This window comes from Phacochoerus africanus, chromosome 4, assembly GCF_016906955.1.
Source record: "Phacochoerus africanus isolate WHEZ1 chromosome 4, ROS_Pafr_v1, whole genome shotgun sequence".
NCBI lineage: Eukaryota > Metazoa > Chordata > Mammalia > Artiodactyla > Suidae > Phacochoerus > Phacochoerus africanus.
This window is the reverse complement of record NC_062547.1, coordinates 84459968-84477014: the sequence shown is the minus strand read 5'-3', so window position 1 is coordinate 84477014 and position 17047 is coordinate 84459968. Positions and strand designations below refer to the sequence as shown.

Below are 17047 nucleotides of genomic sequence, written 5' to 3'. Positions count from 1 at the left end.
TCTCTCCTGCAGGTCCGGACCTTCTCCTGGGTTCCCTCTATTGTGGCTTTCCACTCCCCAGCCCTTAGGGGATTGCTCCCTCCGCCCAGAGCAGTGCTGCCTAGTCCCTTAGGCTGTCTCCACACCGCAAACCCCAGCCCACTCCCAAGGACTGACCTCTGGAGCTAGGTCTTGGCGTCCAGCCCCACCCGAGCGTCTCAGTCTTTGGTGTCTGTGCCAGTGTTTCAGATGATCTGTGCGGCTCTCACTCTGCTTTTCAGTTCTCAGACCTGCTGCCGTACTTTTCTCGGTGTCTTGGCGATCCCTCCTTCTCAGCTGATCATCCCTTTGGTTAGGTGGCTTCCTGGGGTGTAGGTTCCCTTTCTCCTTCACAGCTCCCTCTCGGGAGTGCTGGTCCCATCCCAATTCCCTTTCTCTCTCTCTCTCTCTTTTCTGTTGTTTCACCCAGTTATGTCAAGAGATTCTTGCCGTTTTTGGAGGTTTGAGTTTTTCTGCCAGCATTCAGTTGATGTTCTGTGCGAGCTGTTTTACATGTAGATGTGTTTTTTTGTTTTGTTTGTGGGAGAGGGTGAGTGTGTTCCGCCGTCTTGCCTCCAAAAAAATCTCTGATATGATCTTAAAGAGTGCTGCTCATCTCTTGATATTTAAGTCATTGTCACTTTTTAAATTTCTGTCTTATCATCCCTGTGAATTTGCATCTATTAGTTCTAATATGGCCAAATTTTTATTATTGTCTTCACATACATTTGCCCAATACTGCTTTCGTCGACTTGGTGAAGTTTTGTATCTTTAAAAGATGAACCATTTCACTTTGCAAAATGATTGGTGTTATATTGACACTGAGTTGTTGGCTGTTTATTAAATTCAGCAAATGGGAAAGACCCTGTGCTTATTTTATCTCATTTAAAAGTATGTATTCCCAGTTTTTAGGACATAGGTTCTATGTCATTCCAACGATATGTTTTTCCTTGCATACTATGAAATTGGAAGATTCAGTCTTAATGGTTTGGAATTCTTCAAATATGATTATGATATCAAAGGAGCAGTCTTCTTACCCTAAAATCGTTGCTTTTAAAATCTATGCTTTGGGTACAGCATAAACAGATCTGACTAGTGCCCATGAAGATGTAGGTTTGATCCCTGGCCTCACTCATTGGGTCAGGGATCCAGCATTGCCGTGAGCTGTGGTGTAGATTGCAGATATGGCTTGGATCCTGCATTGCTATGGCTGTGGCTTAGGCTGGCAACTGTAGCTCCAATTTGACCCCTAGCCTGGGATCTTCCATATGCCGTGGGCGTGGTCCTAAAAAGCAAAAAATAACAACAAATAAAATCTTTGCTTTGAACAGTTGAATCAGAGTGGGGTTTTTTTGGTTTGTTTTGGTTTTTGCATCCACAGCATATGGAGATTCCTGGGTTAGGGTCCAGTCGGATTTACAGCTGCCAGCTTACACCATAGCCACAGCAATGCTAGATCCAAGCCGTGTCTGCGACCCATGCCACAGCTCACAGCAACAGCTCATGGCAATGCCGGATACATAACCCACTGAGCAAGGCCAGGGATTGAACCTGCATCCTCATAGATACTAGTCAGATGCATTACTGCTGAGCCACAAGGAGAACTCCCTGAAATAGAGTTTTAATGCTATACTTAAAAGCAGTATAATGGCTGTGGGGGCAAGTAACAGTTAATGATTACTTAACAGGCACAGAATTTCTCTTTGGGGTGATAACACATTTACAGCTAGGTAGTGGTGGTATTTACATAACATTGTAAGTATAATTACAGCCACTGAATTGTACACTAAAACATTATTCAAGTAGTACTCCTATGGTGCAGTGTGTTGTAAAGATCCAGCGTTGTCACTGCAGTAGCTTGGGTCGCTGCTGTGATGCGGGTTCAGTCCCTTGCCCAGGAACTTCCATGTGCCATGGGCGTAGCCAAAAATACATATATATGTATTTAAATGGCATTTTATGCTGCATATATATTACTGCAGTTTAAGAAGAAGAAAAAAAGTAGCAAAACATTCCCAGTGTTCTGCAAAGCCATTGTTTATAATCATTCCTTTGGTGGGCATTCTCAGATGCTTTTCCATTTAAAATTGGACAGCTGTTACCTTTAAGGCATTTTTCTTTTCACATTGTTTCTTTGTTGGTTTCATGTTATATGTGAATAAAAACTAGTTCAAATTTTTTAAAAAATTTTTACTTCCTCCATAGAGAGTGTGGCCTGCTTCTCAGCGGGATGTATTATATCTCTCTGCCATTCGAAAGATACCAGCCAAGACTGAAAATGATCCAGAAACTTGGATTGTTTGTAATTTTTCTGTGGATCACAACAGTGCTCCTGTAAGTACACTGTTTAAATGTGTATAATTGTATAATATAAAGCTAAATATATAACACAGGGCAAAAGTGATAAACACACAGAGATGCTTGGTTTGATAATGCTTCTTGGGTTTTTTGTCCTTGGTGGAGTATAGCCATTGTTTTATCTGAAGACAACAATCAGGCCATGAGTGTCTCAGCAGGGCTGTTTTCCTTTCTTCCTCAGGTTAAATGAGAGAATTGAATAGGTAGTATAGATAGGCTACTTCTCACAGTTGCCTCTCAAGCCACAATCAATTATTGGCAAAACGTCTGGTTTCTACCTCAGTTTAGCTCTTTTTACTACTTAAGAGGAGGGAAGACCATTCCTGGTGTCACATCAGCTTAGCATGTATTCTTTATTGGTGCTTATCATAAGAATTTGTTAGAGATGTTGATGAGTTATGGTTTTTGCTAAATTAATGTAGAATGAGACCAGAAGAGGTTATAAAACACTGGGTATTGGAGTTCCCACTGTGGCACAACGGGATTGGCAGCGTCTCAGGAGCGCCGGGACACAGGTTCAATCCCTGGCCCGGCACAGTGGGTTAAGAATCCAGCATTGCTGCAGCTGTGGCATGGATCTGATCCCCAGCCTGGGAACTCCATATGCCATGGAGTAGCCAAAAAAAGGGAAAAAAAAAAAGAAAATACTGGGTACCTACTACACTGGCATTTTATTTATATTTTGTTTTGGCAGCTAAACAATCGATGTGTCCGTGCCAAGATAAATGTTGCTATGATTTGTCAAACCTTGGTAAGCCCACCAGAGGGTAACCAGGAGATTAGCAGGGACAACATTCTATGCAAGATTACATATGTAGCTAATGGTATGTATTTTGTTTGGTTTCGCTACTTGGTAATGTCAATGTTTTTATTATGATCTACATGGTAAATGACAGTTTGGACAAATACGGACAAAAAAGAAAATTTTTTTCCCAGCCATACCTGCAGTGACTGGAAGTTCCTGGGCCAGGGATTGAATCTGAGCCACACCTGCAGCAAGGCTGGATCCTTAACCCATTACTCTGCAGTCGGAACTCCTACAAATGTCTTTTTAGTTTTTATCCTTTAGATTTAGCAATTTTTTTAATTTGCAGGGATGTATATCAAAATTATCAGGAATCTTTTAAAATATACATGCCCAGGAGTTCCCGTCATGGCGCAGGGGAAATGAATCCAAGTAGGAACCATGAGATTGCGGGTTCAATTCCTGGACTTGCTCAGTGGGTTAAGGATCTGGTGTTGCTGTGAGCTGTGGTGTAGGTCACAGACGCAGCTTGGATCCAGCATTGCTGTGGCTGTGGTATAAGCCAGCAGCTGTAGCTCCAATTAGACCCCCAGCCTGGAAATCTCCATATGCCACAGGTGCAGCCCTAAAAAGCAAAAAAAAAAAAAATATATATATATATAAAACATACATACCTGAATTTCTCCCCAGAACTACTATATCAGAATTTCTGAAGCTGGGGCTGGATAGATAAATTTTAAACCTTCATCTCTAGAACACTCTTACATATTGCTGGTTTTAAGAACTGGTTTATTAAATATTTGCCTAATAGAATATGTGTGTAATTAGGAATATAGGTAACAGTGAGAGAAGAAATTAACATTTTTTTCCTGATATCCACCGTTCTCCATTTTAAAAATACATGAGCAAGCTCTTTGACAATCAGAAGCTTTACATCATTCCTTTTGTCTTTGAACTTACATTTCCATTTTCATACAGAGTTTGATCCTAATAAATCTTGTGCTTGAAATTTTTTTTCTTGGCTATGCCTGTAGCATGTGGAAGTTCCTTGGCCAGGGATCAAACCCACATCTCAGCAGTGACCCAGGCCACTGTAGTGACAATGCTGAATCCTTAAGTGCTGCACCACAAGGAACTCCAATGTTTCTTTTTCTTTTTTTCCAAATTTTCCAATATCATTTACTGGTGTGTGTGTGTGTGCGCATGCACGCGCGTAAAGGCGTAGAGCTGGAAAGAAATAAACCAAAAAGTTATTATTGAATTGTTTGGTTGTTGGATTACTGGAGATTGTTTTTTCTTTTTTTTTTTTCTCACTTTATAATTTTGGAGTTTTGTGTGGCTTTTTTTGTTTTATTAATTGTAATACAATTTGTTGTTGTTGTTTGTTTGTTGCCTTTTAGGACCACAACTGGGGCATATGGAGGTTCCCAGTTTAGGGGTCTAATTGAAGCTACAGCTGCTGGCCTATTCCACAGACACAGCAGCGCCAGATCTGATCGTGTTTGCAACCTACACCACAGCTCATGGCAACAGTGGATCTTTAACCCACTGATCGAGGCCAGGGATTGAACCCTCAACCTCATGGTTCCTTGTCGGATTCATTTCCACCGTGCCATGACGGGAATTCCTGAAATACAAATGATATAAAAATAGTATGTTAGTTTTAGGTTCTTTTCTTGTTGTCAGGCTTTTTAGTTTTCTTAATCTTTGCTCTCTGGTCCTTTCTCAGTTGCTAATGACTTTCATATTTCATGTTGGCCCACTGCTGGACAGCTCTGCCCATCAGTTGTTATGGTTCCTTACTACACCTCTTTTCTACCTATAGTGGTTATTAGAGTCCCTCTAATTAAATCTTCAAACTTTCTCTTTTTTTTTAATTTTTTTCTTCCATTTTCAAAAATTTTACTGAAATTGGAGTTCCTGTCGTGGCGCAGTGGTTAATGAATCCGACTAAGAACCATGAGGTTGCGGGTTCGATCCTTGCCCTTGCTCAGTGGGTTGACGATCCGGCGTTGCCGTGAGCTGTGGTGTAGGTTGCAGACGCGGCTCGGATCCCGCGTTGCTGTGGCTCTAGTGTAGGCTGGTGGCTACAGCTCCGATTCGACCCCTTGCATGGGAACGTCCACATGCCGTGGGAGCGGCCCAAAGAAATAGCAAAAAGACAAAAAAAAAATTTTACTGAAATATAGTTGACGTACAGTGTTATAATTTATGCTACATATATAACAGAGTGATTCAGTTAGACACATACCTCCATTCTTTTTCAGGTTCTTTTCCCATGTAGTTCAAGCTTTCTTTATACAGGGCCATCATTGCTAGTGTGTTTGAAAAGATAATTATGTGTGAGTAAGTTACTGTCTGATTATGGTAATGAGTATATCTGCCTTCAGTAACCTAAAATGTTAACAATATTTACATGTAAGTTAGAGAACCAAGAACATTTTAAAATAATAAATGCTTTTTTATTTGCATTTAGAGAACCAATATTTACATGTAATTTAGAGAACCAAGAACATTTTAAAACAGTAATAGATGCTTTTTTATTTGCTTTCTATTTTCATATGGTTGTTAGTATTAAGGGATGAATGGTCAAGACTTTAAGAGATGCTGTTTCAATGTGAGGAATTTTTTGAAATTAGAATTAACAAAATGAGTGCTCCAGGTGTATAGGAGAATTGTGTCTTACCAGTTTTAATATTCCTTTCTCTCACAGTGAACCCTGGAGGATGGGCGCCAGCCTCAGTGTTAAGGGCAGTGGCAAAGCGAGAATATCCAAAGTTTCTAAAGCGTTTTACTTCTTACGTACAGGAGAAAACTACAGGAAAACCTATCTTGTTCTAGTATTAACAGGTACTGGAAAGTATATGTTATCTAAGTATTGTTTTGCATCTTAATTTTCTACTTAATATATCTTGACTATTAGTCTATATAAAGATATGACACATATAAAAACCATCTCATTCTTTTAACATCTGTTATATGAATGTTACAGAATTAATTAAGCACAGTCCTACGTTAATGTCTGAGCGGTTCCATATTTTTACTGTCACAAAATGCTGCATGAATATCTTTGTGCAAGGAGGTGAAATCTTTAAATTTTTTTGTAAGTGATCTGTTAACATAGTTTAGAAATCAAAAGTATGAAAAGATACACAGTAAAATGTATTCTCTTCCCCCAAAATCACCCAGTGTTGTGCTGCCACCCCCCAACATACACCAAAAGTATATAGCCGCTGTTAGTAGTTTCTTATGTCTTTCCAGAGATATTTTATTTTCACCTGAATAAGCAAATACAAGTGTATTCCCCCACACATACACATATTTTATTGTAATTGCTAAAAAGGTTGTGTACGGTACACAGGTTTCTCTATCTTGTTCTCGCATATACTTTATCTTGAAGGTCTTTGCATGTTGGTGAAGAGCTGCTTTATTCTTTTTTTAAGGCTGTATAGAATCCCATTGTGTGGATGTACACAGTTTCTCTAGCCAGTCCTCCATTTGTAGATGTTAAAGTTGTTCCTAATTTTTGCTAAAACAGAGAAATTGCAGTCATATCTACATGTCATTTTGTACGCGGGATAAGTTAGTAGACGTGAGACTGCTGGCACTTTGCCAGGGGCAGAGGAGTAGAATTGTATTTGTGATTTAGATGTGGCCCTCTATAGAGATTGTTGTAATTTACCATCTCACCAGTAATAATGTATTGGAGTGCCTGTTTCTTTGACCTTCTCACACAATGTATGAAGTAAAACTGATTTTTTCCAACTTGTTAGGTGAAAAACACTTTCCCAGTGCAGTTTAAATTGTAGTCCTCTTGTTACAAATGAGTTTGAGCATCTTTTCATCCATTTGAGAACCGTTTTATATAATTCTATTTCTGTGAAACTCTCAGTGTTAACATTCGAATTTGTAATAGGTATTACCAAAGCATAATTCACAAGCAGTACATGAATATGAACATCCTCTCTTGCTCACCTATATGGAGTGTTAAATCATTGGCTAAGAAATCTATATTCTTGGTTCAGTATCTTTACTTTTTGGCCACAGCTTGGTGTGCGATCTCCATTCCCAGGCAAGGGATTGAACCTGGGCCACAGTGGTGAAATAACCACTAGGCCACCAGGGAACTTCCTTGAGTCAGTTTCTTTAGATAAAAATAATATAGTTAATAACTGTATATAGTTGACTCATGAGCATCTTGGGATTAGGGGCACTGGCCTTCTGTGTAGATGAGAATCAGGTATGACAGCCCACCCACCGTGTCCTACGTGCCTCTGTATCTGAAGATTTAACCAACCCCAGATCATGTAGTACTGAAAAGAAATTGTGTATAAGTGAATATGGGCAGTTGAAGCCCATGTTATTCAAGGATCAGCTGTAGTTAATGTCTGTTTTTAACCAAGTCTGGTTTCTAATACTGTCTATAGTGTGTTATTTCTTTTTTAAAAAAAAGGCTAAATGTATTTTCAGATACTGACACAAGGGTTATTGCACTGATGTACCAGCTCTTTAGATTTTCTCAGGAAAACAGGTTACATGAAAATGTTAAACAGGTTCTTGTTTTGCTTTTCTGAATGGTTGGTATGAGGGAAAAGCCTGATCTCTGAGGGATTTGCTTCAAGCATAAGTGCACTGCCTGGAGTTCCCGTCGTAGCACAGTGGAAATGAATCCAACTAGGAACCATGAGGTTGTGGGTTTGATCCCTGGCCTCGCTCAGTGGGTTAAGGATCTGGCATCGCTGTGGCTGTGGTGTAGGCCCACAGCTACTACTCCAATTCAGCCCCTAGCCTGGGAACCTCCATATGCCGTGGGTGCGGCCCTAAAAGGACAAAAGACCAAAAATTTAAAAATAAGTGCACTGCCTAGATGTCTATTTTCTTTTACTTCTTTTTCCCCCTTCATTTTTTTGTCCACTCCAAGGCACGTGGAGTTCCTGGGCCAGGGATCAGATCCAAACTGCAGTCACAACCTAAGCCAAAGCTGTGGCAACACCAGATCCCCAACCCAGGGATTGAACCTGCGTCCCAGCACTCCCAAGACACCGCCACTGATCCCATTGTGCCACAGTGGGAGCTCCTTAATGCCCTATTTTTAGAATATCTTGTACCTTAGAATTTTTATGGCTAGATCTGGACACATAGCTTCTTATTGCTTCTGTCACTACATTGTATTTATCAGATACACCAAAAACCTGATGCTACATGGTGGCAGCAGGCTTGTCACTTGCTGGGTATCTCTCCCCAGAGCCTTAAGATTTCTAAAGCATTTCTGTTTGCTTGAACCAAAACCATGCTTGCAGCTTTATGTTTTCCCTCTTCACCTCTAACCTTCAGCCTTACAGAGAAGGGCAAAAGATATAACTGCGTATTAAAAGAAAGAAATCAGAATGCAGATAGGTATAGAACATGCTCTCAACTATGTTTGAGAAGAATGATTTTGAAAACATCTGCAAAATACATGCTAACATATTAATAGCATTTACCTCTAAACTGCTAGATTTAGGGCATCGTTTTATTGAGTATGTGTGTGTACACATTCTTCTTTTATGGACCTAGAGAGGAAAGGTTGAAATCCTTGGAAAGGAGTTCCTCCTAGGGGAAAGAGGTGGTAGCATTGTTTGTGGACACATGAGTATGTGTATAAAGATAGTACTGGAAAGACTCACTGGCCAAAAATTCAGATCTGGCTTTTGAGTCCAGATCAAGCTTCTTTCTGACAGAGAACCAAATGTAGCCTTAACATGTAGTGAAAATCTTCTTTTACCTTAAATAATGTTTGTTTCATAGTAATTTTGGAATATGTATGCATAAAGTAGATCCTAGCATTGAAATCTTAGGAAAGCTAACATTCCTAAATATGGTGATGGAGAAATTGTACTTTTCGGTATTGTATATCATCTTTAGAGAAATTCCATGAAGAGTTAATGAGGCCCAAAGATGCCTAAAAGTTAGTCAAAACTCTTAAATTCATTTGCCATGGTATTTCTTAAGATAAGCAAACCTCTTTCCCATAGCCGAAAAAAAATTTTTTTTTCTTTTTTAGTGCTACACTCATGGCATATGCAAGTTCCCAGGCTAGGGGTCAAATGGGAGCTACAGCTGCCTGCTTACACCTCAGCCACAGCAACGCCAGATCTAAGCCATGTCTTCGACCTTAACACCGTAGGCTCACAGCAACGCCAGATCCTTAACCCACTGAGCAAGGCCAGGGATCGAACCTGCATCCTCATGGATACTAGTCAGATTCGTTTCCACTGCACCACACCGGGAACTCCTCCAATTTTTAAAATTCTTGATAAATGATACTGTATAGCAAACTTTTTATTGAACACAAAGAAGAAAGTGCCAGTTTGCAAGGTTCAGATCCAGAGACCTCCTCCTGATTCCCTCTTCGCTTACCTGTATAGCACAGTGCCCTTTATTTTTTTAACTTTTCAAAAGATTTTTTTTTTCCTGGCAATAGCCACAGCATATGGAAGTTCTGGGGCCAGGAATCGAACCCATGCCACAGCTGCAACCTGAGCCACAGCACTGATGACACCAGATCCTTAGCCCACTACACCACCAGGGAACTCAAAAAAATTTCTTATACTTTCCATTATTTTCTGATAGTTAAATTTCAAATATGTAAAGTTAATAATTTTACATTCTTAAAGGTGAAAAATCCTTAAAATATAAACTTTAGTAGAGGTTTTGTGCATTCCTTGAATTTGGGGTAGGAGGAGTATATTCTGGTAGTCGTGCAGCTGTTAGTAGTAATACAGTGCTGAATGTTTTACTTGTCCTTTTCTTTCCTACAGTGACTGAAGCAAGGCTGTGTGACATTCCATGTTGGAGGAAAAAAAACAAACAAAATTGAATGCTCTAAGCTGGAACATAGGATCTATAGCCTTGTCTGTGGCCCAACACCTTGGCCTTGTATACAAAAATGAAAACATACTACAATAGCAAAGCTGAACATAACACTAGCTGTCTCCTGCTAGATCTCCTCGTGCAGCATATAACTATAAATACATGTAAGATTACATGTATATGGCTATATTTTTATTTGCTTGCTCCTAGAAGAGAGAGAAAAAAAAAAGAACTTTGAATCATAACTAGGAATTGATGCTTTAATTTTTGGAAAAATTTTCAGAATTTTTAATTTACTATGGTTCAGCCTAAGAGCCTCAGTTGTATCAGGTTTTGTGCACAAAAGAAAAGCACAAAAGTTGGACGCACATGGGGCATGTGCTTTCTGTGCACCAAATATCTGGATGGGGTTCTTTTTTTAGGCCTACAGTCAACTCTGTGTCCAGAATTTTTTGACTTTTTTGCTTTGTATAATCATAGAATTCATTGCTGCTGATTTCTATAATAATTCATGTTGTCATGTAAAGTGTCTCTTAATAACTGAGGGCTGTCAATAACCTGTGATTTCGCCTTTTCTATAGTCTTACTCCCATGAAGAACCTTGGTTCTGATGGAGAAAGAGTGAAAAGCTTTATTTTTTTTCTCCAGATATCTTTATATTTCTATTGTATTTTTAGTTGTGTGCTGTCTGCTGCAGATTTATTTCAGTCTGTTACAAACACAATTTGGTAATTTCCTAAATTGGTTCTGCCTGCCTCCAAACAGAAACATCTGTACAACATATAGGTATAAACTACTTTCTGGTAAAACGGTCAGAATAAAATGAGCTCAAGTTTTCCTGAAATTTGTGAGAGGATATACAGTATTACTTGTTAAAGCAAATCAAACTGAGTTTGACATTTGATTCAGTATTTCTAGTATTCAGTAACATGTATATTTGTTAGTCCTTCTCATTTGGGTCAATTTAAAAGATATGTTGCAAGATAGACATAGAAAATACGGGCAGTACTCCTGTTGGCCTCTTGATCAGAAACTTCAGCAGAGCAGTAAAGAAGTCTGTGTGATTCAAACTGAAATTCTTCCTTTAGTTGTTGTAAGAACTTAAATGTAAAATAACCTTTTTGAGTTGTAGTCCTCCGAAAAGCCTTGAAGCATGGAGTTGAGGCAGGGAATGGTACTCACTGAAGTAGAAATGACTGCCCACTTCAGAATCTTCTTTGTGTTTATACACAAATGTGCATACCTAAATCAGAGGCATTTTGTAAACGCTTTGCTGACTTGTTCTTCTATGGAAACGCAGAAATCGGACCTATGTTGTAAAGCAGAGAGTCATGTCACATGGAACATGTCCTGTATATATTTCATACACGGTAATGGAATCTTAGTGATAAAATGCAAGGTTATAATTTAATGATGGGATTAGTCTGATCACTTAATATACACAATCCTGGAAGTGAATTACTTGCATCAGATGTAGTGGTATTTATTATTCTGTACAGAGAGAAAAATACATATAAAACATATGCTTACATTACATGCACGCAGATTTCATGCTTCATAAATCTTTTCTATTTTTTAATTTACCTTTCTCTAAATGATGTGCATGGAATATGCCTTATTATAGAAAAATGCTGTTCATAATTTGACTACGTGGAAAAGTGCCTATATGGTGGTAATGCTAGTTAAGGCAAATAAGAAAAATTATCATATCAGTTTACTACATCACCAGTTAACATTTTATATTGTGATGTTAAAAAAAAAGTTTATACCTCAAATGTGTATTTTATTTTACAATCAGTTGTGGGATTGGAATGGGAGGGTTGGGGAAGGGAAGGTTTATTTACCATAGCCACTAATGGGAATCTTCAAAAAAAAAAAAAAATCCTATATGCCCACTATAGATGTTTCTCTGTTTGCCATTTGTGGTAACTATCACGACTAAATTGGATAGCTTTATTTTACAAAGGTATGGCAAGTTTACAGAGTGGTGTCTAAATCTACATTAGTTGCATTTGCACTAAATGTTAATAATACTTTTGCAATTTATTCTGTAAATAAAATGATTACACTAAAAATATTTGTATTTAAAAAAGAAGAAAAAGATACATATAACCTTCGGATATAATCCTGCCCAGCCAGATTTAGGACTGAGTTAGGGAGTATGAAAGGAGTTGAAATGAGATCAAAATTTGGAGAGGTACTAGCCCTTGACACAACATTCAGACCCTTTAGAATTATTTCCGTATGGCTGATGCTATATGCTGAATACACATGATGTTTTTCTAAACTATAGTTATTTCTCTTCCCCATGCCAAAAAAAAAAAAAATCATTTTACTCGCTTTTCTACTCACTCTTTTGTACTGTGATAGAAACATGAAAAATATTGGTGATGAGGGGTTTTGTCCCTGAGTGCCCACTGTACAGTTCAGGAAAGCACAGTGTTTCACTTGGAATCAGAGCTCCTGGTTTTGAGGTGAAGAGTGATCCTAGCAGCTCTTGATTTGGGTTCGCCGTGGGGCAGCCAGACCAAGGAGGAGGACGACTGGGAGAGCTCTAAGACTGTAAAACAAGGAAGAGGAGGAATGGGGTTCCCATTTGTTCGGTGTCATCCGCTAATTTGTGCTCCTACACAACATCAGTGTCAATGGCTAATGAGAAAATTTTAGTTGGGCTGAGCTGGTTCTCTTGTGAAATTGTGCTGGTTATCTTTAAGCTTATCAGTTGTTTGTCCAGTTAAACACTTTCACCAGTATTTGATCCAAGTTGTACAGACGATGTATTTGGATTGTCATTGTTCATCTGCAGACTCAAAACATAATCATTTTAAAGTACCTTGGGAGTGTGTAGAGTGTAACTATTCTATAATAGCTTTATGATCCTGATGATGTTTTTAAAAAGTAATTAAGTTGGATCTTCCATGTTACAATCACAAAATTAAACCCAGTATTTAAAAGTGGAAAAGTATTAAAATATTATGGACAAATGTGCTTGCTTGATTGTTTTTCTTGACCCCAGGTACTGCCCTGCATAATTCTCTGAGTAGTTATGAGCTTGAAATACTGCAGTTCAGTGTTCTTCAGACTGTAGATTGTAAGCCAGTTAGGGATCAAGAAAACTACTGAAAAAAATTTAACAAAATAGAACAGAATGGAATAGATGAAGGACATAGCATGTAATAAAGGTAAATATTTTATGTCTTTTTTATATATGTCTGTATGGTATATACACACAAACTGTGTGTGTGTGAGGTTATTATTTTATTTTATTTTATTGAGTGTGTGTGTGTGTGTCTTTTTGCCATTTTTAGAGCTGCTTCTGTGGCATGTGGAGGTTCCCAGGCTGGGGGTTGAATCGGAGCTGTAGCCCCTGGCCTACGCCAGAGCCACAGCAGCACGGGATCTGAGCCGTGTCTGCAACCCACACCACAGCTCACGGCAACACCGAATCTTTAACCCACTGAGCAAGGCCAGGGATCGAACCTGCAACCTCATGATGGTTCCTAGTCGGATTCGTTAACCACTGAGCCACGATGGGAACTCCAAGGTTATAATTTTAAATTATTTTCTTTTTTTATAATGGATCCTGGTGCAAAAGTTCAATTGCGAGAGAGTGAACCATGTGCAGCTGGGCATTTCTAAAATGAAAGCACAATGCTAATCATATACACTTAAATTTTAGCTATATGCACTTAGCCATAAATAAATCATCCCTCATTTAATTGAATGATATGGCCAGCTCCACTTGCTACACTCCTTGAACCACCATGAGGTGGGAAGTGTGAATTTGCAGTGTACTCAGTCACTGGTTTCCTCCATGTTATATTGAAAGGCCTGAGCATGGTTCTCCCCTGGTATTCAAAGAGACATACCATCCAAATAGTATAACCTCAGATAGAAGCCAACTACTTAATCTGGTGGGATTCTGGGGAGAAAATTTGGCTGTTGTGTTAGGTTTATTGACAGAGAAATAGTATTGTCTTCATGGCACACTTCTATGAAGTTTTTCAAGAGCAGTTTTCACATTACACAGTTTCTGCTTTAGGCTTGACTTTGGAATATAACTTTTAGGTGTAGTTCTAACTAGCAGTTTCCAATTCATTTGCTTTTATAGTGTCTTTCCAGATTTTGTCATTGTTTGAAGTAGATTCTCAGAGGACTCATATTATTGGCATTTGTACTGTCTACCCATTAAAAAATGTTTTGTGAACCCTCCATGTCTGTACACTTTGAATAGCCTTAAACAAATACAAAATTGAACAACTTTATTTGGCCTCTTTGTTCTCCTCCACAGAATTCTGTGAGTTTAGTACCTGAACAAGTCTTAAAAGATCTTTGAAGTTACTAAAAGATGCCCAACCAAGTTTTTCTTAACACCCAGGCTTTAGGATTATTGAGGTGCTAAGTGAGGATGTCTCTATTACATGTACCGCACACCTTGCCCGCATCTTATCTAACTACTCCCCTTAAAACACCTGGGGGGTATGGTAGTGGATGGTACAGCCCATTTTGTAGAGATAAGGAAGTAGGCCAGTGTCCAGTCCTACTGAGTGACTCAAGTTCTTTCTCTCTGTTAGATCCTGCTACTTTTTAATGACTTATGTATTTAATGTCAAGAATATAATGTTTGCCAGAATAGGAAGAGGTAACATGCTTGAAGAGTAGAACTTTGAGGTGGGGATCTTAGCACCACACACTTCAGTATTGCTTCACAAAACTACACATGTCACAAGATCCCACCACATCTGTGAATGTTATCTTTTTTTTTGGCTTTTTAGGGCTGCACACACAGCATATAGAGGTTCCCAGGCTTGGAGTCGATTCAGAGCTGTAGCTGTTGGCCTACAGCACAGCAACGCAGGATCCAAGCCATGTCTGTGACCTATACCACAGCTCATGGCAACACTGGATCCTTAACCCTCTGAGCAAGGCCAGGGATCGAACCCACAACCTTATGGTTACTAGTCAAATTCATTTCCACTGTGCCTCAACAGGAACTCCTATAAATTTTATCTTAAAGGTTAAATTTGGCCATCACTTGATGCCTTCACTGACTTCTGGTTCCCCAGTTTAGAAGGATGAAATGACCATAAACAAGCCCAGGAAAAGTATTTTATCTTGGATCTTTCTTTTTTTTTTTTTTTTTTTGTCTTTGTGCTATTTCTTGGGCCGCTCCCGTGGCATATGGAGGTTCCCAGGCTAGGGGTCTAATCGGAGCTGTTGACACCAGCCTACGCCAGAGCCACAGCAACGCGGGATCCGAGCCGCATCTGCAACCTACACCACAGCTCAGGGCAACGCCGGATCGTCAACCCACTGAGCAAGGGCAGGGACCGAACCCGCAACCTCATGGTTCCTAGTCGGGTTCGTTAAGCACTGCGCCACGACGGGAACTCCTTTTTTTTTTTTTTTTTTTTTTTATCATCTTGGATCTTTCAACCTAGGGACAAGATCCAGCATAGGCGTTGTTTTTGTGGGCGGCCTGTTGCAAGATGACAACTGAGGTAGTGACTTCAATGTGCTTTGAATCCATCCCTAGTCACTCTACTGTGGTTTATTTATTTTTTGCCTTTTTTTTTTCCTTTGTAGGGCTGCAAATTTGGCATATGGAAGTTCCTAGGCTAGAGGTTGTGTTGGAGCTGCAGCTGCTGGCCTACCCAAGCCACAGCAACGTGTAATTTGAGCCTCATCTGTAAGCTACACCACAGCTCATGGCAACACTGGATCCTTAGCCCACTTAGCAAGGCTAGGGATGGAACCCACATCCTCATGAATACTAGTTGGGTTTGTTACTGCTGAGCCACAATGGAAACTTCTACTGTGATTCTTTTATATTAATACTGCTTGGAATTGGAAGCCCTAAGTGGTAGCTGGGTCCAGCAGCAGGGAATCCTTGTGTGGCTAAATCAAGATGTAAATGTCCAACCATTTTAGCAGTGTGGGTAGATGGTACTAATTCTTCAGCACCCAAAACCAGTCGCAGGGTAAATACTTATTGAACACCTACTATGTGACATGCAGTGTTGCAGGATTAGGGATAGAGCAACGGAGAGAACATCTAGCCTTTGTTGTTTTGGTCATAATCAAGTTTTTAAGAAGGGCATCTAAAGCAAAAGGAAATAGGCTTTGCGATCAGGAGCATTTCAATAAGGTATATTAACGATAGATTTAACCATATTTGAGTTGTGTGCAAGTCTTCTTAATGCTTGGTTCTTGGTTGTGCCCTCAAAAGGTAGGTAGAGAATGGGTTGTTGCTGTGTTTTAACAAGTTCACCAACTTCCATGCACCTTGATAGCCTCAATTAATTAGTAAATTCTTCTATTTTCCTGATTATTTTATTTCAAAAGTACATTTCAATATGTGGCTTGTGACTTTAACTTTTCATTCCTAATAGCCAGTAGATTTTTCTGTTACTTGTAAGTGAATTTCTACCCATGTTCCTGGATACCATGTATTCAACATGCTGAATGAGAGTGAAAATTAGAAGTCAGAAGACCAGAGTTTTTCCAGCATTCTCACTTGAGCAGCTTTGATCTTGCCAAGTCATTTCAGTGTTTCCAAATCTGTTTTTCTCTTCTATAAAGTAAAATGAAATCATCTACCATGGTTACATCACAGGATTGTTTGGGGAAGAGTGTGATAATGTATTCAAATGTTTTGAACTCTAAAGCACTGTGCAAATGTAAGGAACTCGGGTCAACTAGATGTGTGTGCTACATGCTGTCTTTTGAGTGCTGAAGACATGAAGCTGAGTAAGACACTGGAATAATGACAAGGAAGATGTAAACATCTGGGGGGCTTTGAGCCAAACCGTAAGTCACTTGTCTTATCTGGGATTTAGCCAACCAGGAGGGGTATGTCCCGTGAGGGAGAAAACCAGAAAGAGGCAGAGACCATTGGTGGAAACCCTTGAAGGCTGTGAGTAGATCAATCTACCAGCAGAGGGCATCGCTGAAGGGCTTTCTTGAACATTATTTTACCAAACCCTGAAAAACCAGTGGGGCTGGGTGCCTGGTTTTGTTTGGATATGGAATAAGTCAACCAACCATTAATGTTGTTTCTACTTGTGAATACTT

General features: G+C 39.4%; 1 protein-coding gene across 2 annotated transcripts in view; it reads left to right on the top strand.

Moving 5' to 3' along the window:
• The window catches only part of CERT1 (ceramide transporter 1), a 124127-nt gene extending 111170 nt beyond the window's left edge, over window positions 1-12957 (top strand). For both annotated transcript variants that reach the window (XM_047778119.1, XM_047778118.1), the window contains 4 exons: window positions 2224-2352; window positions 3071-3200; window positions 5835-5971; window positions 9922-12957. In XM_047778119.1, the coding sequence (XP_047634075.1) occupies window positions 2224-2352; window positions 3071-3200; window positions 5835-5962 (387 nt within the window). In that variant the 3' untranslated portion in view covers window positions 5963-5971; window positions 9922-12957. The remainder of the gene's footprint in view (window positions 1-2223; window positions 2353-3070; window positions 3201-5834; window positions 5972-9921) is intronic.
• The last annotated feature ends 4090 nt before the right edge of the window (window positions 12958-17047 follow it).